The sequence below is a fragment of the Episyrphus balteatus genome, chromosome 1 (assembly GCF_945859705.1).
Source record: "Episyrphus balteatus chromosome 1, idEpiBalt1.1, whole genome shotgun sequence".
Classification (NCBI taxonomy): domain Eukaryota; kingdom Metazoa; phylum Arthropoda; class Insecta; order Diptera; family Syrphidae; genus Episyrphus; species Episyrphus balteatus.
Genome location: NC_079134.1, coordinates 8,977,159 through 9,003,914, shown reverse-complemented (window position 1 = coordinate 9,003,914; position 26,756 = coordinate 8,977,159). Strand labels below are relative to the sequence as shown.

Genomic DNA, 26,756 nt, shown 5'->3' with positions numbered 1-26,756 from the left:
CAGCTCAATACAGGTTGTATTAGACGGATTGACGCGGTCATTCCACAAGCCACAAGGCTTCCTCATATCACCCAACCTTTTTCTTGTACTCATCATTGATTTTTTAGGAATAACTTCTAATTTTCGTCATTGTTTTAATGACAACACCACTTTTTATCATAGGATCTCATACCAATTTCCTGACTCTCAACCTAAAGCTTGAATTGGATGGTCCTTGGATGAAGCTTTTTAAACATTTTTGAACTAACTTGATAGGGTTCAAAACAAAACTTTAAGAATTTTTATTTCTGTGAAATTAAAATTTTTGCACACCGAAGAAATTTGTCACGTCTCCACTTTTTCTATCGTTTGTTTATACTTGCGATATAGGTACTATAGGGCAAGTTTAGGATTCGTAAAAAAAATCGAACTTGATATATCGATATAACAATTTTACGTGACATTACGATGATGGAGAATGCCAAAAAAGTGGGTCCGGCAATTCTGTCTGTCTGTGTGTCTGTCTCTATCTGGAGCCTAAACGAGTGAAGTGATTTTCTTCAAACTTGGTATTTAGCAGTTTTGGGTGATTCTCCCTAAAGGGGAAATTGAAATTTTATTTTTATGACCAAAACTAACGGTACCTGCCATATAACGGAAATACAAAAGTTAATTTTTTTAAAAAACAGCTCTAACAATATTTATTAAAATTTTTGTGTGTAGTATTACACATAAAAGCCAATTTTTGAAATAAAAAAAAAATATTTTTTGTACCGTTATAAACGGTACCTGCCATAGAACGGTTTTTTTGGTTTCTAAATATCTCGTACAAGACTCTCCCGATTTCAACGAAATTTTTTATACAAAAGCGTTTGAGTAGATAATAATATTAAAATTAAAGAAAATTTTCAAAAAACACATTTTTGGATTTTTAAAAAATATTTCAAATTTTTTTTTTTTCAAAAAATCAATTTTTTGAAAACGGGTTCACGAAAAATTTTTAAATTTCGTTTTTTTGTGTAAATTAATTATTTTTTCAAAATGGCATACCAACTTTTTTTTTGAAAAATGTTAGAAATTTTTTATATATAAAAAATAATTTTTTTAAAAAACGAAACGATTCGAAACGATTTTCGAAATTTTTTTATTTATTAATGCATGTAATTTTGAAGTAGTTAATTTAATTCCTCCTCTGAAGAAACCCCTCTTAGTACTCACTAGGCTAAGAACGCTCTTCAGGTCACCCTGCAGCCTTACTTCCGACGGTTTATAAGATACAGAGAATCGTTCTTAAGCCGAACAACACGTATGTGGAATACTTAACCAAACTCGATATTGTGTCGAAAGTTAACAAACAAAAAAACGATTATCAAGTACTTTAAGGCCCAATTTATTCAGACTAGATTAAATTTTAAATCTCCATTAAAAACGGGAAATTTTAAAATTTGTATGCGATTTGAGAGATTTTTTATTTTTAACGGCGACTTTAAATATAATTGAAATAAAGGCTAAATAAAGAGGTCACTGGTCCAAATGCCGATGACATAAATTTAAAAGTTTTTGAACCTCAAAATCTCAACTTTCCAAAAAACTTACTTCAAACAAAAAAAAAAATAAAAATTCATAAAACTAAGTCTCCCTAGAGGGGTTTACTTTTTTTTCCATTTTTTTTTTTTTTTTTTTTATAATTAACGTTGGTACTTGAGACAAAACTATTTATGTCTCTATCAACGTCATCGTTGATTCTCGCTCGCGCGTTGTGTTATATTATTTTCTGCATGCAAAGTTTAAATAAAAGCTTCTTCTTCGTCTTTTTTTGTTTATACTATGTTGTATAAATTTCTCTCACCTCAAAGTTACCCAGGATTTTCCCACAAAGATCTTTCGCCTAAACCTTGGTCCCCATTGGCATTCTTCAGTATAAAACAGATAAAATTTAAAACACAACACGACGAACGAAGATGACGACGAAAGAGTTGAAAGGCTCAAAAAACGTAGAAATAAAATATTTCAACGTGATGCTCACAGCTCTAACAGCCATCACTATGCCACTAATCCGCAACGGACCCAAAAAATGTTTCACTTTTTGAATACAAATTTTATACAAATAAAAAAAAAAAATAAACCAACCAACCATTATCCTTGGAGAATAAAAAAAAAAATAAAAAAAAAAATCCATGCTTGTAGTGAGAGATATAGCAAAGTTATGTTATAAAAATTATATCCATGGTTGTCCTGGCGGGCCAGGCAGAAAAACCAAGGTAAGTGACAAAGTGAAAGACAGAGAGAGAGAGAAAGCATGCTGCTGCTGTGATCCGAACAGAGGCGAGGGTTAAATTGGATGTAGGAATCCTTTAATCTAGTTTTGCATTTGAAAAGTTCACGGACATGCTTGAGCGTTCACCCGTAGATGTATATACGCGTCTACCTTCACTATACACACACACACACCTTAATAATCTAGGCATAGAAATTAGAACAAGAGGATGACATTCACAATTTTCGTTTTGGCTTTTAAAATTTTTTAATAGAATGCCCTTAATTATATTTTGAACCTCCTTTCATAGTGTGTAAAACCTTTGTACGTAAAAGGAACAATAAGTAGAGAGTGTGGATAAAGGTAGAGAACTAAGAGAATAAGTTGTAGAGAGTAGGCAGAGATGTACAAAAAAAGATTACACAAAATACTGGTGCTGTAGATTTATACAGCCTACCTTCACTGTGAAAAGTGTCCTTCAGAGTAATGAAGTTCTTTTTTTTTTTAGCATTTAATATCCGTGAGTATTAGTAGAAGGCTCTTTTTAAAGTGTAACCTTCAGTCGCGGAATTTTTTTTCTCCTCCGTCGTAATTATGTTTCGACGGAATTATTTCAAGGACTCTTAGACTGTCTTTGATTAGTGAATCTTTTGAATTTTTCAGTTAAAAAATATTATACAGCAATGTTTTGAATAAATAAGCAAAATTGTAGCTTTAAATTTTTTGTACCCTTATCTAGTTTTTTGAAATAAAACTTAAACAAAATCAAGCTTGTCAAAAACTCACTAAGCTCCGGACATGGCAGCGGAAAAATCCTCTCAGAGGGGAATCAACTTGGTATAGCTGTATTAGTTAAAGTAGAGAAGAACTACTTGATTAACACCTTTTATGCTTTTGAAAGCAGATGGCTTTTCAAAAAGATGAAAACCAGAGAAAGGTAGGAATATTTTATTTGGCTTTGAGATGACCAGGAATAAGAAGCCAAGAAGTCGAGAACTATAAAAATGTTAGCGAGTTTCCTATCACCAAATGCAAAACCTTTTATCTAATGTGGATTAACAAGATTTTTTTAACTATCAAACAAAAACAAGGAAGTGTTTTTAATTATTAAACAAAAACAGGGAAGTGTATGCTACTTGATGCCAACCTTATAAACCGTTTTTGGGGAGAAATCGTATTAACAGGAGCCTAGTTGTAGAATAGGTTACCAAGTTATAATCTCGAAAAAAACTCCAATTGAGATATTCACTGGAGTTAAACCTGTTTTGAGCCACATTGGAGTGTTTGAATCGATTCCAGGAAATGTCATAAAGCTCATAACTACCAAGTTTGAAGAAAATCTAGATACAGACAGACTGACAAGATACGATTATAGAGAATGCAAGCTTCTCTGTTTGTCTATCTTTGTGTCTATTTTTATAAGGAAAAACACCCCAAACCATTAACTTCAAACTTGGTATAGCGGTTTTTGGGAACTTTTTAGTGAAGTTTTTGAAATTAATAAATTAAATAAAATTTTAACGATTTTGATTTTTTTTTCAAAAATGTATTTCAAACAAATTAAATTGCATAATTTTTTGGAGCTTAGGGTAAAGTCGGGGGATATGGCACACCCATTTTCGTTTTTCGTTATTACATGAGAAATAAAGAAGATATCTATTTCAAACAAAAGCAGATTTATATTAAAACTATTTCTTAAATACAAAATAGGTAAATAAGTGTAATTCGAAGATAATTTCTTGTTATTTTTTGCACCTAATCGAGGGTGATATGGCACCATATAACTTTTTGATATTTTTTTGTGACACTTGTTGCATGTGTTGTTGAAAGACGTACCTACACGAAGCATGAGACCCAAAGTGACATTGTGATTACTGCCTTATTCCGCACTTTTCAGCCAATCTGAAAGCTATTTGGCAAACTTTTAGGTTCTGGTCATTTAAGAAGCCTTTTTAATGTAGTGAAGTGTGAAGGGAATCGCAAAATGCTTAGGTCCTGCTTTTTTTGACATTCAGCAGCTCCAACGGTTGCTGTGATCTAGGTATAAGTCCACTTGGCCTGGTTTGTTGAAGTTTTTTGCAATAACTGTCAGTTGAAAAACAAATAGGTTAAAAAGTAGATGCGGGGAAAATGACACCGGTGCCATATATCCCGAGGTTTTTGGGTGCCATATCCCCCATTTGACTACACTTCTGTTTTCTTCAAATGACACGAATAATCACGTTTGCTTAGTTATTGCAATGAGCAAACACAAAAATACAATCGTTACCGTTCTTTATGTGTTAAAATGAACCCCCGGCGTCAAATACTTTTGGAACCACACGTACAACAATTTTACACCAAAAAACTTTTCGCTCAAATTGAACTCACTTTTTTGTTTGTCTATTTTTTAAATTTTAGTGGCAATGGTTACTGCGGATAAGAATGCATCCACTGAAAGCTTACGTCAGACTGAATTCTATTTTGCTCTTTTTGCTTTGAAAAGAAATCATTAAATGGGAGATATTGAAAGGGTGCCATATCACCCGACTTTACCCTAAGTTTATTTAAGATGCGTTCTTCTTTGAAAATTGTATGTCTTTTTCATGTAAGTTTATTAAATCTGTAAATAAAAATTTTAAAAATGTATTTAATTTACCTTTAATAGCCTGTTTTCACTAGAGCCTAAATGGGATAATTTCAAAAATTCGGTCAGTTCGAACTACAAATTAAATTTCCTATACGATTTGAAATTCGAAATGGGATAATTTGCAAATATTGAAAATTTGAAAATATCGAAGATCTTAGAATTTACCAGGAAATCAAATCTTTTATTAAAAGGTATACCACCAATAAGTTCGTCCTACAAGCTCTATTTTATGTTTCAAACGAACCAGAATCATGGGAAGAAGTAGGTACTTGCCGTAGCAGTAAAAAAAAAGAGGTTGTCTGTTAAGCCGGTTTAAGGACGATGATTTTACATGATAACGTCGTCAGAAAACAGATTGTGTGCTTTTGTTTAAAATGAGTCAGTTGAAGCGTTTACTTATTTCAAACAATCAATTTTAAATTTTTACAAAAGTATAAAAATAATTTATCGAAAACAATAATTTTCATAAAAAAAAGCAAAAAAAAAACATGAATTTTTATCTTCTCACGTCATTAATTCCATATTTTTCCCTGAAAGCTTATTGTCTTAGCTCAAAATATATACAGGGTGTCAAAAAAGTTAACGTCGAAACGAAAACGGTAGATAGGGTAGGTGGTGACAGTTATCAGAAAAATAATAACTAAAATCGCAGCCATATATTTTTGGAGTTATGGGCATTTGAAAAAAATTCGAAAATATGGTCACCCTGTGACGGTTTTTCATGTGCCGTGACTACAAATCTTAATTTTTCTCATTTTTTTCTTTTGTTACGGAACCTTGAATAACCCTGCTATCAAATGCATTCAAAAATTTTAAATCAGCTGGATCAGTTTTAAAGAAAATATTATTTTTTTACCCAACTTAGTACTAAACAAATTTACATGACTCTAATTCAATGAGCCATAGTGTAAAAAAAATGCACTACGATGTTTCTGCAAGTTGCCTCCAAAGTTGGTGTGTTCAATTCTCTTTTCACAATGGTATAACATTGTTGGGAATAATTTATAAATAACCGAGATAAATTTTTTTTTCTTAAGAAACCCGACTTTTTTATGAGGTAATTTTTCCATATAAGGTAATTTTTGAGGTAATTTTTCCATATAACCCGACTTTTTTATGAGGTAATTTTTCCATATTATTCAAGTTTGTGCCCTTTCAGAACCTTTCAGAATACAAAAACTTAAATAATATGGAAAAATTACCTAAAAAAAAGTCGGATTTCTTAAGAAAAAAAAATTTTATCTCGGTTATTTATGAAATATTCCCAACAATGTTGTACCATTTTGAAAAGAGAATTTAACACACCAACTTTTAAGGCAACTTACAGAAACATCGTAGTGCATTTTTTTTACACAACGGCTCATTGAATTAGAGTCATGTAAAATTTTTTAGTACTAAGTTGGGTAAAAAAGTAATATTTTCTTTAAAACTGATGCAGCTGATTTAAATTTTTTGAATGCATTTGATAGCAGGGTTATTCAAGGTTCCGTAACAAAAGAAAAAAATGAGAAAAATTAAGATTTGTAGTCACGGCACATGAAAAACCGTCACAGGGTGACCATATTTTCGAATTTTTTTCAAATGCCCATAACTCCAAAAATATATGGCTGCGATTTTAGTTATTATTTTTCTGATAACTGTCACCACCTACCCTATCTACCGTTTTCGTTTCGACGTTAACTTTTGGGACACCCTGTATATCGATCAGGTCTAGGTATAAGACATCTACAAAAAGAGCTGGAATTTTTTGAACTCGATCAAATTTCATTAAAAAAAACAAAAAAAAAAAACATTTATTTTTATGTAATTACGCTATGGAATCAAAAATACCCCTAAAAAACAAGGTGTTTTTCAAAAATTCATATTTCGAAACGCAGAGTGTTGGAAAAAAGTCCGTATCAGACGGTTACTTTTTTTTCCGTCATCTTTCACCTGACACCTTTAGAATTGTCAAAAAAATTTCCCCTAACCAAAATCATAATTTTTTAGTTTCAAAATTTTTTAGAATTTTTTCTTAAATGCAGTTATTCTAAAATTAGTTTTATCTATCTACAGCAAAAAAAAAATCAACTCTCTACAATTTCGCGTTTAGATTTTAGCCCAAATTTCATCTTTCATTTGGATTAAGCTTATGGTTATTATCTTTCAAATAAACTATAGAAGATTTTTGTACCTCTAATAGTTTATTTTTAATTTTGAATTAAAATTTTTGCCGCACTGCAAAAGTGAGATAGTGGAACGGGAGAAAATGGCGTCACTTTTTTGTGGTGGCTGCTTCTCGATTTATAAGACGTTATCACGTCAAAAAAAACTCAAAAAAATGAGCTGACAAGACTTCCCTATAGACAACCTATTCAAACTATTTCTTTAAATACTACCTTAAGAAAATAAAACCATCAACTAGTATAACCATGAGGGTAGGTCGTCCAATGACGGGATCTAAGCTATAACTAAACGATTATCGCAACTCAATACAAATTGTTGTTTGACAACGTGAATCCGAAATAACGATCTCTTATAGATAAAACTATTGATACCGAAACAAAACTTACCTTAACTACAATTCATAATAGATATTGAACAAAAACTTTGTTTACCCAATAATTCCCACCATACCATCTAAAAAGATCAAATATTATTTATTCTTAATTTGCCATAATTAGAATAAATCTATTTTGTCCACAGTTAAATTGCATGCCACAATGATAGTTATTCAAGCTGGAAAGAATAACATCTTTTACTCACGTTCCACAGATTAGCTTTGGTTTCTTTACCAAACTCATATTATACCAAAACAAACCTTTTGTGATACACTTTCGGAACTAGACCGCATAACCAAAAAGCTTGTTGGTTTTGTTGAAGACCGGAAACGAAGAAATGATGCCAGATGCATATACACATCATCCTATATAATGTAAAATTGTATTCTTCCAACAAACTACTCTGCCCACTCCTCGTCTCTTCTGACACAAAACAATCAAGGACGTGAGAAAGTTCAGCATCAGAAATGAGAAGAAGAGGAAGAAGAAAAATATGATGGAGCTGGAGGCGAGAGAGGCAATTACCGCAGATCTTGAGCCAGATGGCAGGACTTTATTCCATCGGCTATTTTTCCACACACACACACAAACTCATATTCTGTCGAAAGTGTGTTCCATGCAATATTACCACCATTGAATCGTCATCACTATAGCAAGTGGTTTGCCTGCCAATACAGTCCCCACTTTATCATTCTTTTTTTTTTTGAAAAAAAAAAGAAGCTTCCTTCTTCTTTTAATGTGTGTTATCTTGGTTGCAAAAGTCGATACGATTGTTCTTTTTTCGATACACTTGGCTTGGCTAAATTACACAAATACACTATTACTATTTTCGATACAGTTTTGTCCTTCCGTAATGTAATATAGGGCTGCCAGACGTCCCGATTTTGGCGGGACAGTCCCGGCATTTTGACCCTGTCCCGATATCTCTCCCGATTTACAAAATGACCCGATTTTGTCCCGACAATCCGTTTTCATTCGAAAACTTTGGGGAATAAAATCAAAGTCACCGCTATATGAACATTTGATATTTCCTTACTAGGAACATGTGTGAAAGTAAAATGATTGGTCCATTATTTTTTTGACTTTCGTGCATTAAAATTTTAAACATAAAAAGCTTTAAGCTTCAATTTATTCATTCTCAATTATTTAAAAAGTCCACATTAAATAAAAAAAAAAACTGTCAAATCGCATAAAATTTTTAAAACTCCTTTCAAAAGTGAACGTTAAAAAGAATGGAAATTGGTGCTTGGTACCTAAATTTATTAAAAGATCCATCACTTGATAGTTTTTATTTTTTATGGATTAAGACTTTGTTATTTTTCTTTAAGTTTAGTTTTCAAAACATGAAATTTTTACCAATGGAAAAGTTTGGAATCACACTGGTCTATTACTTTTTTATTTCTTTTTATTTTTATAAATTTTCGATTTCATGTATTTTTTTGCTGTCCCGATTTGTCCCGACTTTTAAGACCTGTTGTCCCGACATTAATAAAATTTTATCTGGCAGCTCAATATGTAAAAGGTATTCTGGATAAATTTTTTCTTTTCGATTTTTCTAAGATATTGTTAAAACTGCAATATAAGTCAATTACACTTTTGTTTGGAATAGAACATTCAACGGTCAAGGGTGAATTTAAAGTCTTTATTTAATTTTCTTGGAAGAAATAAAATTTTCTTCTAAGGACATTAATTTTTTCTTTACATGTGAGATTTATTAAAAAAAATTGGCACAGGTCAGGTTTTTTTAATTTTTTAATTTACCTCAATTTTCATAGCCATTGACGATAAGATTAAAGCCTTTATTTTAAAGTTAAATACACCTGCAATAATTCTTTTGGAGTTGTAAACGACCTATTCCTTATCACAGTAACAAGGAACAAAATCAAAAATGGCCTCAAAAGTTTTTCTGATTTTTTTGAAAAAAAAAAAATTAATTTAGTTTTTGGTTTATCTTAAAGTTAATCGTTCATTAAAAATAAATTTTTCGAAATAAAATTTGAAAGATTCAAGAAGTACAATTCGATACACTTTTTATGTCACTTTCGATACAATGCTCAAAGACGATTTTTCATCCCTGTGTGTTATAGTTGTGCTTGGCGGTAATGGAGCATATTAGTTGAATCGTTCCACATCCATTTTTTTTTGCCATGCTGGTTCATGATAATGTGAACAATTTTGTTAGGAAAACTCCTGCTTCTTTTCCAGCTGCTGCTGCTGGTGTTTGGTCCTATACAGCATAGCTTAATGTCACGAGCCTCAGAGATGGCTTTTATATGCTGAACGATTATATAGGCCAGAGATGACCTTTAGAATATTTAGCAAAAATGTTTTTCTTTTTCTTTGCTTCTTTGCGCTGAGGAAAGAGAGAAAACTCTTTCTGTGTCAGTTGGGGTATGCAAGAAGAGGCTTATTGTCTATCTTTTCATATATGAGCGCAGGGATGTTGATTTTGTTGTTAGCTCAGCAATGACAATGGGAACTATACTATTGGCAACATTGTGAATATGTGTGGGGGGTTTATAAGAAGGACAGAATGTATTTATTCTTGTGTGTGGAAATGGTTATAATGGGATTCAGTGCATAAGGATTAAGGTAAACTACTTGAGGCCTATCATATGAAGCTTATATGTAGTTCAGCAGCTCGCTATATCGCAATCAAAGTTATTGTATTAAGGCGACCGCATTTTCTTTTTTTTTTCTCTTTGCTCTGCTTTCCGCCGTTCAAAACGGGATTTAATAAGTGATAGTCAAACATATGCTTTCATTTAAGTGGAAATTCCAGCTGAGTGACTGGGTAAACATAACTGACCTTTGAAGGATTGAGTTGTGTCCTTGAAATTAAGTAGCGATGTACCAACAGTTTCTTGTTTAGTTCTAAATGTCACACAAAATTAAGGATTCGTAAAAAGAATCGAGCTCCAGATAACATGATATAACGATGATAGGGAATGCGAAAAAAGTGGGTCCCGTAATTTTGTCTAGCTTTCTGTCTGTCTTGATGTTCATTGTACAGCCTAAACTTATGGAGTGATTTTCTTCTTCTTGGTAGTTATGAGTTTTAAAATATTGCCTATTTCATTTTTTTGACCAAAATTATTAACGGAACTTGCATTGTGTTCAAAATAAAAAAGGTCGTTTTTCTCAAAAAATGGCTGTAACGATTTTTATTTAAATTAAATGCAGGACTGAGTCTCACGTACTTGATCTTATGGTAAAAATAGCTCTTATCTTAAAGCTTAATATGTATAAAAAAAAATTAGGAAAATTAAAATTGAATTTAATAAAGGAATTTTACCAGTAATGTAAAAATTATATGAAATTTGTTTTTAAAATTTATGATTTTGACAAAAAAAAAAACGAAAGGAATTTTTAGAAATATTTAAAACATTTGAAAATTTTTCGCACCGTTTTTAAAAAATATTTTTGCATAAGTATATAAAAATTTTCTAACATTTTTCAAAAAAAAAAGTTGGTATGAAGAAATAATTTACTAACACTTAGAAAACAAATTTCAAAACATTTCAAAATTAGAAATGTTTTTTTTTAAATCCAAAAATGTTTTTTTTTTTTTATTTGAAATATTATAAAATTTTGATATCGGGTGATTCGTGTTGGAGATGTTCAGAAACCAAAAACACGTTAATAACGATTCAAAAAATAACTTATTTTATTTCAAAAATTGGATCTTATTTGTAACATTACGCCGTTAGTTTTGGTCCTAAAAAAATTTCAATTTCTCCTCTAGGGAATTACCAAAAACTCTTAAATATCAAGTTTGAAGAAAATCGCTTTAGTACAATAAAACTGATTTCAACAAAAATGTTGGTTAAAACATATTTTAGTACACTTAATTTAAAAATTTAGTAATATTTTCAAAAACGAAATATAATTTTTTTTTTTTAATAGGTATGTAGCTATTTCAAATTTTTTTTAACAACAAGTTTTTTTTCAAAATGGATTTGCTAAAATTTCGTTTAAATTTGTTGAAAAAATTTGTTCAAAATGGCATACCAATTTTTTTTCCAAACATTTTTGAAATTTTGTATATAGGGGAGAGTGGGGCTAAAAGTAACAGGGGTAAGAATTAACAGCCAAAAAAAACGGTGTTCCTTTCAATATTAAGAAACCCGTGAAGAGAAAAATGTTCATTTTTTCCATATCTACCGACACAATTTCTTCAGTTGAAGATTTGACGGTAGGTTAAGAAATTATACTAGTAGTGCCCAAAAAAAGCAGGTTTGTAACTTTTTTTTAAATTTTATTTTTGGTCTAACTCTTTACCCGAAAAAGATTGAGTGCTTAGTGTTTTTTTGTTACATGAATTTGTGTTTTGGCTCAAATTGTGTGTAAATGTTATGTCTATATCAGTTTCGCTTTTTTTTTTTTAAATTGATTTTGTGGGAAAAATTTCATGCTGGGGCTAGTTTTAACATTTTTCCGGGGCAAGTTGTAACATGTAAAAACCTACCTATAGATCTGTTCGCTTAGGTATTTATGTTTGCATAAAGCGTGACTCAGATGAAAACTCCTCTTATTATGTATTCATTCGACTTTTTTTTACTTTTTACAAGTGAATTGTGATTTTTCGTTTATTTTATTTTTATTTATTTTTCATTACAACAAGGCTGTTTGTTATCAACTAGTGTAAAATAATTTTTAAATAAGTACCAGAGATCCAACCTTGATCTTTGCCCAACTTTCAGGGAAGAAAGATCTAATTCAACGTTCAACTTACCCCACTTTTTTCTAACATACTGAAAAATCGTTTAACTAATATAACTAATAAGCCTGGATATGAATGTTTGTCATTGAATTTTTATTTACTTTGGAATTGCAAACACATTTTAAACCACCACTTGAATTTATAAACCTTATAATCAAGTTAAGAATTCAAATAACTTTAATTTAAGACTTCTGTCAAATCTTCTCCGTAAATCTTGGATTTTCTCCACTTTTTTTTAAATTTGCACCATTGGACATTTGGCCCCCTCTCCCCTATGTAGGTAAGTACCTATAAATATTTATTCATTTTTTAAACGGTGCTAAGAATTTTCGAAAAAATTCTTAAAATTCTTTTTTACACAGAAACAAAAATTTGATTATAACAGTCCAACAATTAAAATATCAATTTTGATATTTTATCATATCATTTTGACATTTTTTAATTTCAGGTGGAATAGTGAAAATTTCACTTTGACAATTAAAATGTCAATGTTGACTAGATTTTACGTTTTAGTTTATTATAATGAAACCTATTTCTTTCCTTTTCTTTTTTATTATTTTTATTATTCTTATTATTTTAAGAATTTTATTTCTTTTTTCAAAACATTACTGAAAGGGAATATTCCTTACAAAATAGTGGTGATATTATTTTTTCTATTATAGGTGATATAATTGTTTTGTTATTTTCTCCCAAACTATGTGAAGTAAAATCTTAGTGCCGATCAAATTTCCTCAGTAAATCATACATTTTACTTCGAAAAAACACAAAGCGCCTTTAAATAAGTACACATTAAGAATTTTTTATTTAATATTTTTCAATAATTTGGAATGAGAAATTGATATGAAAAAATGATAAAAAAATATCAAAAAAAATTTCCAAAATGTGACATTTAAGTATCATCCTGATAATAAAAATGTTGTTTTAACATTTTAAATATCATAAAACACATTTTATAGAGCATTTTTGGCTGATATTTAAAAAAATGTTAATTTGATATTTAAAAAATGTTAAATTGATATTGGTTTTTTTTTCGGTATGTATATAATAAATTAAATGTCATACTTCCTTTGAAGATTAAAACATTTTCAAAGCGTGTTTTCTTAATTTTAAAATCAACTTTTAATACTATTTTTACAATTCTTATAAAATTAATAGTAAAATTAAATTAAAATTATTTGTTTATGAAGTTTATAAAAATCTTCAACTTTTTTAACTACTTTTATTTTGCACTATTTCTTTCTAAAGTATTTACAAACTAGCCCGGAAATAGATTAAGAAGAATGAACTGAAGTGGGCAAAATACTTAAAAACCTAAACACTTGGAGTACTAGAAAAATTATCTAATAGCACTGTGTCAAAAATGATCTAAAATTTTGTTCCAAGTCCAGATTTTGGAGGTTTTACTGAATTCCTTCTTTCCGTTTTATAATAAATACAACAAGTTCAACAAAACATTTTGAGTTCAGCACAGTAGGTAAACCAAAAATATTAATTGTCTGTGTTTTTTTTTTTTGTCCTGTCTGTCTGTATGATTCATGATTATTTAAAGTTCACTTTGCTCACTGCGCTTGAAGAAAATATTTTACAAACATTTCTGCGTATAAGTAACTTTTGTATCATTTTCAAAAATAAAATAATTTTTCCAAGTCAATCCACCAAGGATATATCTAAAGGATAATTAATCAAATAAAAAGCTTTTATCTCAATTACATTTAGAATTACAAAAAAAAGAAAAGAAAAATAGATATACTTTACAGAAATTCCTTGTAATTATATATCCTAAGATACTCTCGACTTAATATCAAACCGATAAATTACTCCCAAAAAAACACCGCAGGTTCTTCTATAATTCCAATCCAAAAACTGCAAATGTACATTTATTTCAACTTCTACACGCTGTGATACCAAATAGCTTTCTATGTATCTATTAACATATACACTTCATTTACTCAAACTGAACGTCATTTTATCTGTTTCACTAAAAGCAGCTCATTTGAATCAATTTTGGAAATAAATCCCAATTATCTGTTAATCACATGTTGAGTCTTAATTAAGGAGAAATAATTTTATCGTAAGAAATTTAACCATTCCACCTACTTTTTCACCGCCCATCACTACCAACCTCTCCTTGTGTTGTGTCATCATCAGCATAAACAGACAGAAATACAGCAGCATAGAACATACCTACATATATGGGTTATCTTTCTTAATTTCCACACACACGCATCCTCAAACCTTCAACTCCAGCTCCAGGACCTCCTCCTTCTACCAATATACCTAGAGCAATTAGGCAGAGGAAACTCTCGCATAGCAACAGAAATTAATGTTAAAATGAAATTCAGCGTAAATAAACGTAATTCTCATTGCAAAAACACCAACAACAACTAATTTAATTCCTTTGCGCCATGCGAAAGCATTCACAGTATCGTATCGAACTTTGTGTGTGAGTTTCTCTTAACTTTTAAAGGATATCCTTGAAATGTAATTTAAGATTTATTCATTACCTTTTTCCCATCATCAGAATATACGACCACAAATCTAATGCTACGATATATAGAAATGTGTCCTGGAAAAAGGCGAAGAAGAAGGCAAAAAAAAGGTGTATATATTGAGATGTGGAAGCAATGCTTCCGGTGTATCCTTTTTCTCTAGGAAATGTGATTTTAAGAGTTCTCTTTTATACAAAACGAAGAAAAAAAAAAGAAGAAACACCCAATAACTGTTAGATAAGGCAAACGGATGTTGCCGTTGTGTTCCTTGTACACACAAACCACCGCCATCTTCTAACACTATTGTCAGTTCACTTAAGCCAAATCGGTTGCCGTTATATCTTTCCAAAAGCTATACTATATAGTGGCTTTGTGTATTTTTTTTTCATCCTATTTTTTCTGTGTGTTTTTGTTGCTTATTATTGCATTTTCTTTAGGAGCTTTGAATTTCCTTGAATTATTTCACAAGAACATGAATTTGAAATCTCTTCCTCCTTCAATTTTCTTATAAATTTTTTTTGTATCTATGCTTCTGGTGTTGCCTGCAAGGATATGCCTTTTCCAACTATGTCACTACTAAACAACATCACTGCTGTTGTTGCTGCCTTGACTCGCATATAGCCAAGAAGTGAAGACGAATCTAGCAAGCAGAAGGAACATCCAGGAACAAAACACGTCGTTTCGTTATCTTCGCGTGTATTGATTTGATTTTTATTGTCCTTGCCACATGCCGCATGTACATTGTACAAGGATTTAAGTTTGAGACACTTTTCTGTGTGCTCTCTAGCTGATGCTGCTGCTGTTGGGTGCTGCTGCTGCTTGTTTGTTGTACCTACAGGAATTGGTGCCACAACAATGTTAATTTTATTATCCTTATTTTTTTCTTTATATTTTTTTTCTTGCCTTTTTCTTAGTCCTTGTTTTCCTGTTTAAGGTGTTTTTTTTTTGTTCGATTTTGATGCAGCATCCAATATTTCATGTTCAATCGATTTTTTTTTTGTTTGCTTTGACTTCTTTTTGTCTGATGGTATTTTGAGTTGCACATGCACAAGTCATTCAGGTAAGGATACGAAAAAGAATTATAAGACAAACTAACGGCACGAATTTGAACTTTAAAACAGAAAATCGAAATTAAAAAAAAAAAAAATTGAAATTTTATTGCTTTTGGGTGCAGAAAGGTGTTCAATTCTACTGAATCAAGTGATTTTCTTTAAGTGGCGCCCAACCCTGGATTTCTTTTTTTTTTTTTTCCACAGAAAATCACAATTTTATAGGATTTTGTGTAGAGAACGATGGGGAAAAAGGAGAAGACAAAGAAGAAAAAAAGGAAAGAAAATACGACATTGATTTAGTGGATGGTTTGGTTGACAAATCGAGTGTTAGTTATATGAAATGAAAACGGGACGGAAATGGATGGATGATCGGATGAATGAGTTTGTTCTTTAGCATCAGCAGCATTCGGTTTTCCTTCTTCTTCTTAGTTAGTCCTAAAGTATAATCACAAAATTTTCTTCAAAATCCCATTCTCTACAATTTCATTGAATAAAAATCACTTCAAATCCGCCATAGGGATGGCGATGGCTCGTAGAAGAGGATGCCAAACAAAATCATTTCCCGTTCCAACAACTATACTATCCCATCCAGCAGCAGAAACAGTCAAGAGATGAACGTTGTGGCGGCGGAAACTTTCTTCCCGCCGACGTCGTCAAACGAAAAGGAACAGAGAGAGAGAGAGAGCGGGAGGATGCTTTTGGTCCTTAAGTAGACTATTTATATGATAATAAAAGTCTTGTGTATATATTGGAGGATTGCGAGGAGGAAAAAAAGCAGTCAAAGGGAGAGACGGAAAGAGTGGCGAACAGCGCTTGCTTTGAGGATTATCTGTTTATTCCTTTCATTCATCCAGGTTTTGTTTTTTTTTTTTTTTCGTTGTCTTCGTTTTTATGATCCTTTATGCCTGCTTTATCCTAGAAAGGTGGATTTGTTTTTTTATTTTTTTTTTTATTCATTCATTTCCTTGCCTAAGGATCTTGAATCTGGACGACATACAGCAGAATCGTGGAAATGCTAGGAAATGCATGGATAGAATATAGAAACACAAGATAGATAGAATACACGAAAGAGTATCTATACGATGTTGTTTCGATTCGTAATTGGTTTTTAGTGAAGTCGTTTCAATTCGTAGTTATTGTCGTTTGTGTCGTCGTCAATATGTCCTTGTCTTTTCTTTCTCTCTGTCACTCTCTACTCTTCGATGAGTCCTTATGTTGTCGTCGTCGTTGTTGAAAGCAAATGATATTGAAATTTGTGTTTGAATTGATATTCGTTTCTGCAGTATTTTTTATGTTTTTTTTTTCGTTTGAAACATCTGACAGCATCATTGTAGAAAAAAAGGACTGATGGACTTTTTTGAAGTAAAAGAATGGAAGTAACATTTTGAGTGGGTGTCTTTCTATTTTTTTTTTCTTTCTTTTTTTTTGTACGTTCCATCTGCATTTCATTGAGAGAATTTAAGGATATTAACATGGACTTGATAATGGAGAGAGATGTTGAGCATGATGTTTGGGAATTTAGTTTTCTTTTTCTCGTTTTCTTTGTAATGCAAAAATTTGTGTGCAATAAGTCCTTCGTAAATTGAGACTAATTTTTTAATCTTATTTTATAGGAACTGAGTCGGGATATCATAGATCGAATTAATGCATTAATGAGCTCTTAGAACTAGCTTTTGATTGTAATGGAATCATGTCTGAGATATTATGTCACAGAAATTTGAAGAATATTGATTTTACTCTAAACTTTTTGGGCGACTGGATTAAAAAGTGGATTTAACCAGATAGTTTTTGTTTTAAAAATAACAGTCAAAGTTAATTTTTTATAGGAAAACAAGTATCAAAAATATTCCACAAAATATTCCATACAACTGCAATATAACTGCATTTTTTGTATTTTTCAAAAATTTTCATTAAAAAAAAAAAAATGTTTCCGCTCTCCTCGTATATAAATAAAATTTCTTTAAAATTCATATGGAGACAGTTCCTAAAATCTATGAGTCAACTAATATAAAAATGCTTTGAGCTGCAAGAGCTTTTTTTGTAATTCATAAAAATTAAAATTAAAAAAAAAAACTTTCAAAAATTATGTAAATTATGGGTCACTGTGGTGTATGCGTAACATTGATTAAAAAAAAAAATTCTATCGTTGTCCAATTAATCGAACCGATTTATTTTCAATAATTATGCGATCTTAAATGATATTCATTATTGGACAGTCAAAACTTTGCATGAAAGATTGCAGGACCAATGCACTACAGTGGCTTATTGAACCAACTCATTCATACAATCGTGTAAACTATTGGTAAACCTGGTAAAATGGTAAATATGGTAAACAAACATGTCTAAAATTTTGACACATTAACCAAGGGCAACGGCGGATCCAGGGGGGGGGGGGGGTGAGGGCACGGGGGCACGTGATATGGCCATCAACAATCAAGGTATGAATGGTATTCTAAAAAAAAATTTAATTGTATATGCAACGACGATTTTTCGAAAATGAAATTTTAATCTTAAAATATTTTAGACAGCTTATATGGATAAAAGTTTTCATAATGTCTGCATTCGAGTTAGCCTAGGTGATAACATGAGTGCCTCGTGATCAAAATCCAAGTTTTTTTTAAATTATTTCTTGGAAAAATTAAAACCATGAAATAAATATTTGAATTAAATTAGTTTTAAGGCCGAAAGGCATTAGTATTAAGAAAAATGAAGTAGGTATAACTTAGAGTGCCAGTATAGGGCCAGTAAGTTAGTTGTAAGTAATTGATAAATAGGCTAGTTTTTATGAATTTTTGTCTAGCTTTAAGATAGTTTTCAAATGATGAAAAATAAAAATGAATTTAAAATTGAGAAAAAAAAATTAAAATTGGTGAGTGCCTCGTAATCTCACCGTCCGGAGTTCGATTCTCAAAAAATATTCTTTATTCCTTTTTTTTACTTTAAAGAATAAAAATCGCAGTATTGTGAATTTCCAAACGATTTAAAAACGATTTTTTTTTTTAAATCGAAAACGTTCAGAAAAAACGCAACGCTCTCGTTTCGTCGTCTAGGAATATTTTAAATGAGGCATGAGTCAAAAAATAAAATAACGATTAAATTACTAACTTTAAGCAAAGTTATAGCTCATAATTGTACGTTCATTTTATGATTTTTAATACACATTTTGTTTTTTTTTTTTCTCCCGGGTAATCGGGTAAGGGTTAGCACGTAAGTGGCTTTTACTGTACCACAAAATTAAAATTTTTGCCTTCCCAATAACTTTTTTGTCATTTGGTACTTATTTGAGAAGGAAAATGTGTCCAAATATTTTTGGCCAGGTTTTAGACCAAAATATTGCATTGTGCGTCGTTAAAATTCGCTGCCTGTCAGTCAGTCGTATGATACTTCACTTTATATCTAACTGTTATTGCTGATTTTTTTGGCAATCCGTCCCTTGTGACCCCCCCCCCCCCCCCAGAAAAAAATCCTGGATCCGCCCTTGACCACAGGTTAATCACGTTTAACACCGTTTCATTAATACCTCAATTATACAGTGTACGGATAAAAAACTCTTGCTGTTCACCATTTTCTGTAAAAATGACAAATGAAATTAGTATTAAAAATTCATACTTACAAAAATTACCGAACCTTGCTGATTTTTTGCAGAAAAACTACTTTAACCTTACACCTAATCAGACTTTGAATATTATGATAGCTCATTTCTAGCTACACAAATGTCCTTCATCGATTGAAATGTTTTTCTGCGCTTTGAACAAAATATAAAAAAATCAAATAACTTTATTGTTATTGCTCTATAGAAGGCAAGGATTTGGGAGAAGGAACCTCCCAAATGACTGATCTTTTTGAAAACTCTATAAATGCACACACGTGCTTCAAACCTTTAAACCAACATGGAGTAGAGAGAAAGAGAGGGAAAAATACCACGCTAATATCTATTTTGCACGCGAGTCATAAATAAATGAACTTAAAAAAAAAAAAGAATACAAAAAAATCCTGGACAGAACACGTCCTTATGTTGAAAAGTGGGCCATATTAAATTTGTTTTTTTATTTTTCTTTTGTTTTATATCCCACTTCTGATTATCTGTAGAGAAACTCCTATAAGCCACCTGCTGGGAGATTTGTTGAAAATTCTACAACCAGCTTTTTTTTTCCTTCACTCTTTTTTTGTTGTTGTCCTTTGTATAAAACATGGTGCTATAATGTATAAGTAGACAAAAACTCACACGACAAAGTAATTTGTCAGTTTTGCCATTTCGAAAAAAAAACCGCAGTAATTCATTGCATTCAATTTGTTTAATTATTTATTTTACTGAAACAAAATACAAAAACACAAAAAAAAAAATCTGTTGTAAACACGAGTAAGTTGTAAAGGCTGAATGACAATTATATGCGGATATATGTATGTATGTGTATAAAAAAGGGAATTTTGTGTGCATAATGCGAAGGGACACCCTCGATGGGAAGGATAATATTGATGGTAAATTAAAAACACATTAATCTAAAAGACAAATTGGTAGAAGTTTATTTTAAATGCTGTCCTAATTTATTTTTAATTAAATTCTTTCTTTTTTTTTTGTTACTTTTGTATTTTTGTTGATTTTTTTTAAATGAAAGTTTTTATGTTAAAGTTTGTTTTTGATAAATTTTAGAAAACAAAAGAGGGACTCTGTGGGTTAATCATGAATTTCGTTTGCTAGTTTAAAAGTGATTTATTTTTTATTCAGAATAGGATGAATTTCCAAATTTGTGTAAACTTTTCCTTCTGTCCTAATTAAGGTACGGTTGACTTTCCCATGATGAAATCCAGCCAAAAAAAAAAATCATGTGTACAATTCACACGTGGTAGAAGTGAAACCTTAAAAAATCGTTTTTTCTTGAAAAAAAAACTTTAAAAAATCTACCTTTTTTTATTTTATAATGAATTTTATATCATCTGAAAGCTCAACATATTTACATCGACCATGCCTATACAACATCTACAAAAACAGCTGGAATTTTTTGAACCCAATCCGTTTTCATCAAAAAAGCAAGAAAATCAATCTTTTTTTTTTTTTCTTTTCAAAAACCATTAAATCCATTTTTTTAAATGACAACTTATAATAAATTTTATATCATCTGAAAGCTTATTATTTCACCTTTTATATGACACTTAAATCATATTTCTACCATGGCTACAAAAACAGTAAGAATTTTTTAAAGCCAACCATGTCGAGATTTCAAACTGAGATTACAGTACTTCCCACACGGAATGTTTCATCGTGTTTCAAACCACTAGGATTCTAAAGAAGTTTTCACGTCAAAAATAACATATGCACTTCTTTAAATCCTGAAAACAAATTTTGTTCAAATTAGAGATTAAAAAAAAAATGGATGGGATACCACCAGGTAGTGTTCTATGCCCGATTTCGTAACTACTTATGCAGATTATACTTAGTGAACACAAAAAAAAATCTTTCTTCTCAAAATGTATCCATATTCAAACTCTTATCTAAGCATAATCTACTGTCCACACAAAACTGTTCAAAATAATAACTTTTCATTGAAGTTACTTTGCAAACTGTCACGTCCCAACCACACAAGGAATAGCTACCATAAGCAATTATTTCAAACATCGAAGTCATTAAATCATCAAATGCAGTTGCATTAAATCAGTTAAAACCAACTAAAGCTATTTACATCCCATTACTGCTGCATATATCTTCCATGACCATAATTTCTCATATACGAGTTCCTACTCTCTGGAGGAGCTCTCCACTTCGAATAAACGTATACCAACTCTATCAGAATTTGCATCGTGTTTTACTGTCGCAAAACTAATATGCTTTGTGTACCCTGTGTCCTATACAAAATATGCCTTAAACAGGAAGTGCACCAAAAACTTCTGCAAGAAAAAAACATAGCATTAATAGAGTCGGTCTGATTAATGATTGCTCTTGTCCATTTGTAGAGGAAAAGCAAAAGAAAAAAACAACTTCAAAGACATATAAACTCTCTTTCCTACTTTTTTTTTAAAAGGTCCACAAAAGGACCACGCGTTGCGGAAGGACATTTTTCCATAATGCCCTTCCATTTGCACTACACAAAAGCATAACCATATCTAATAATGATCTAAAGCAAATCTAGAAAACAAAAACAAGGAGAGTACGAAAAAAAATATGAAAGGAAGCAAGCATACGATTAACAACCATCCGCAGTCAATAAAGATTTTTACTTAAACATAGCAACACACATTCATGCAAAAAACAGACCACCACTAACAGTCAAACAGAGTCTCACATACTTAACTAAAAAGTACACACATAGAGATATAGAAAATTTGAGCCCACTTTTACTCAAAGGATATATAAATATTATTTGCCTAGCGATTTCTATGCCAGTGCATATTGCAGCTCAACCGCAACTCAAAAAGGATAATTCACTCACAACGACCGACCCCGGTCGGTCGGGCGCGGCCCGGACTCATAAACTTATATTATGGTTATATGTAAATTGGCTCGATATGAATGCAAATATGTAGTAGGTCTATGCTTCTATGCATGGTTTTAGGATGTAGATGGTTTAGAAACACGGCCTATGATGACGATGACTCTAGGACGACAAACAAAAAATAGTCCTCTTTAAGGATATTCAGAAAAAAAAAAAAAAAATAAAGAAAACAGGAAAAGGATAACGATGTAGAATTGAGAGTATATAAGATTTAAATGTAAAACACTTTACTTTGATGTAAAATTATGACCTTTGCAAAGTTCTAAATGTCTGTAAAGGACATTTATTTTTGTTGAATGAGGTTCTTAATACAAACGTACAAGTCTGGAAGATTGAAAAATACAAACTTGGTTTAGACGTCTGACTTTTGAATTTTTGAGAATCGATAAGAGTTTATAACGTTTGATGTGGATGCACTCATTAAAGTTTATAAATTAAAAGTATTAAGGATATAGTGAATGTTTTTTTTTTTTTTTTAACCAAGGTAATGAACTTTGAATATGGTCCTAGTTAGAAATTAATTTTCGGTAAAGTTTGAAAAGATTTTATTGTTTTTCAAAATCGATTTCGAATTTCTTAAGTCTTCCATGTTTAATTTGTAAGTTTTCATTATCTTCTTGAGATTCTAGCCGGGAGTATGGAAAACAAGTTCAATTATTGACATAGTAAATAAGTATACGGAAAAAAAGTAATGCCAGGGATAAGCTTACTTTTGGTTTGTTTTAACATAATATAGCTAAATATATACCGGAAATTAGTTAAATATGCCAGAAATAAAGTTAAATACATATAAACTGAAAAAAAAAGTCTGAAAAAATTAAGTTAGTACAGGTTTTTTGAGCACCATCCTAAAAAAACCAATAAAATGAAATTTTTTGCGATCTAAGATGTATTAAATGACTGGCCTTAAAATAAATTAATAGACGTTAAAGACGGACTGTTACATTTTGAATCGTTTTTACTGTTATTTCAAATTTTTAAATTCCTTATTGGAATTAATTGTATTCTTAATTAATTCATTAAAAAAAACTTACATAGGTAAATATGTAAGTAAGTCTCCAAATCCCAAAAATACAGAATCAAGAAAACCCAGAACCACAAAATACCGATGTTGAACCCCAAAAAAATTTTGCCCAAGATTTTAAATTTTATAGAAATAAGTAAATTATCGGGACATTGCAAAATAAAATGCACGACTGGGTCGCACGAATTTGCTCTTAGAGTTAAAGTTGTTTACATTTTTAAGACATTTTATATAGAAATTTGGAAAAAAAAAAAATAAAATTCGTTTTTAAAAAATATAATATAAAATCTGAAACCAAACTGCCCCATGAAACAAGTATGCAGTTTTCATTGATATATTAAGATGCATTTTTAGAAACAAAATTTTCAAATTCGTTAGAGCCGTTTTTTAAAAAAACTAATTTTTAATAAATAATTTTTTGGAGAAAAAGTCTTAAAATAAAATTGGTATGACATTTTGTAGAAATCACTGATCAACATCTAAACACAAAATTTCAAAAAAAAAATTTAATGTCCCGTTTTCGAGAATTTGATTTTTCAAAAAAAAAATATTTTCAAATTTTTTTTAAAAATCCAAAAATTATTTTTTCAAAATTTTATTTTTGGCTTATATTTAAATTATATAAATGCTTCTTCACAAAAAGTTTCGTTGAAATCGAATAAGCAGTTTCGGAGATAATTGGATTTGAAAAAAAACGGTTCAATGGCAGGTAATAATAATGATTTTCAAACAAAATTTTTTTCATTAAAAGATAGACCTTATCTTAAAACTAACATTTGAATTTTTTAAACAAAATCTTTGGAGCCGTTTTTAAGCAATTTCAATTTTACTAAAATCGGTATATGACAAGTACCGTTATTTTTGGTCCAAAAAATTAATTCCAAAAACTCCTCTTTAAAGTCGCCAAATAAAGCTACATACCAAGTTTGACATCAATCGGTCTATCCATTTAGGCTGTAGCTTCGCTTACAGACAGACAGACAGACAGACAGACAGACTTCCGGGACCCACTTTTTTGGCATTCTCTACCATCGTAATGTTATGGAAAAATGTTATCTCAACTTTTTTACTTGCTCTATAGGGCAAGTATTGGTTTCGTGTAGGAAAAAAAAATCGAGGTTTTAATCAAAACCAACATTACGATGATGGAGAAGATCAAAAAAGTGGTTTTCGTCATGCCGTCCGTCGGTCTGCGCGTGTGTGCGTCTGTGCGTCCATCTGTACATCGAGCTAGGGCCTAAACGGATGGATGGATGGATTTCCTTGAAACTTGGTATAGATGATTTTTGTGTGATTCCCTACACCCATTTTTTTTATTTTTTTAATATCTCCATTTTAACGCATATCTCCCATATAACGTTTTCGAAGTATTTCAAATATCTCGAAAACGTCTCTAACGATTACGATTAAATTTGGTATACGTAATAAATGCGCAAAAAATGCGGAGAACGGAAATATGGCGTTGCCGGTTTTCAAAAATCGACATATTTTTTAAGTTCATATATTTCATCAAAGCATAAGTCAATTTTATTTAAAATTTACAGACATAATTTTGAAGTGTCAAATATAAAAAAAGAAAATTAAAAACTTTTTGAAATTTTTTTTTTAACAATTTAAGTTTTCAGGGTTCTGGATTTTCGGGATTTCTGATTTTGAGTGTTCCTGGATTTTTGGTTATCTAGATTTTAAGCTTTCGGAATAATGGTATTACATTGAAATAGTAGCCATAAGAAAAATAAGAAAGGAAGCATTATATCTAAATACAGAAGAATAGGACAACTCGAAATAAAAAGGATGTACCTAATAAAAATAATAAAGTTACCATACAAAATCTTAGTCACCCTTGAAGTTGAAAGTTTTCGGTTTTTTACTCCTTCCTCAAACGTAAGATTTTTATTCGCCTCTTTCCTTGTTAACGATTGACAAATAAACACTTTAAATCTAACAATCTTTAGTCTATTTTTTTACACCTTAAAACTTCGTCCTATTTTATCTACGTGGGCGTTGCCATTAAGTATCCCATTTTACATAAAAAAAAAAGTGTTCGTAATAATCAATAGCTCAATAAAACGATGAGCTCGAAAGCGTTTATGAACTTTTATTTTGTTGGAAATCCACTTTAAACCTACAACCTTCAGCACACATCTGCTACCAAATGGATGTTCTAGTAATTTTTACAGCCCCATTTCCGTTTTTCTGGTAAATCAAATTTTCTAGGCAATTTTCTCCATTTTAAATGGACCTATCCACAATAAACACAATACTCGTCCTTGCAATGCTCTCTAAAAAATCAATTTCACCTTAAGAATATAGGTTTTTTTTTGTTGGCATATTTTCTATGTTTTTTTTTTTTGTTTTGTGATGCTTTGTCGAACATGCGGAAATGATGGGTGCCATGAATTTTTCAAGGATCACAAAATATAGAGGTAACGATGCTAAAGGCATTTAGCTATCACCGTTTTTTTTTTTGTTTTTGTTTTTTCATCTGAAGGAAAAAAGCTAATCAACAGGCAAAAAGGTAGTCCTAGAAAATAAAAATGGTTTAATAGTTTGGAAATTAAGGACCAAAGCTATTTTATTTTTAATGTTTAAAGTTTAAATTGAAAAATTTTTTTAACTTCAGAAACTTTAGATTCTACTCAATTTTGCATGCATTTCTCAAACTCTGTATATGGGCTATGAGAAGCTATACGAAGAAGAAGAAGTTATTAACGCTTTTGCTTCCAGCTTATTTTTTTTTTTGTGTGATTAATGAGCTGAAATATCTCTTATTCTTGCCGCCTTCTCAAGTTTATCATCATCATCGTCATCCCGCTTCTGCGAAGGAACGCACAGACAAAGTGGAAAAGATACAAAAATGAAGATATACAAATTTCCTGCAATCTTCTTCACTTAAACTCAATCTTTTAGCAATCTTCTTTTACTGTTATAAGAAGTATGATCCGCGAAATAGGGTTGGCGTAGTAGGGCATAATGAATGATAAAGGGGATATATACGTACTATACATCGCACAAAGTCAAAGCCATTTTGTGCGCTGCTCAAAAGTCTTCGCGCTCTGTATATGTAAACATTTGCAAATCCGCTGCCATTTCCGTTGATCTAATTTACGCGCTCCGTCATCCGTCATCTGTGTATAAGTTGATTAAAACTCCTCTCATTGCCCAAGATAAAAAAAGGGGTGTGTGGTTGGGAAAGGACGGCTGTATACTGTGTGCCGCCGCGCCGCCTTGAAACTGCGTTGATGAAGTGGATAAAGTTTTCCTGCCACTGTCATTGTCGTTATGCGCGATATCTTTTTTTTCAAGCAAAGGGAACCAAGAAAAAAAAAAAAAAACAGAAAAAAAAAACGAGTCCTTAACGACTATAAAGAGAACAGGATTCCTTAAAGAAAAACATACATTAATTTATTTTGCGCAAAAGTTTAAGCTCGTTAATAGGGTGGAGGTCTATGGATGGGAGGAGTGTGAATATGGGAGGATGTGTATAAAGGATATTCATCAAGATATAATTTACGCATCGTACTGTCATTAGTGACTCCTTGCTGTCACATTCAGTAATAGTTGGGTGGTTGGTT

At 30.9% G+C, this 26,756-nt stretch overlaps 1 protein-coding gene across 1 annotated transcript in view; it reads right to left on the bottom strand.

Moving 5' to 3' along the window:
* Positions 1 to 15,141: 15,141 nt before the first annotated feature.
* The window catches only part of LOC129906995 (uncharacterized), a 50,893-nt gene continuing 39,278 nt past the window's right edge, over positions 15,142 to 26,756 (bottom strand). Inside the window, exon 3 of the mRNA XM_055983031.1 lies at positions 15,142 to 15,489. Within this exon, the coding sequence (XP_055839006.1) occupies positions 15,142 to 15,489 (348 nt within the window). The remainder of the gene's footprint in view (positions 15,490 to 26,756) is intronic.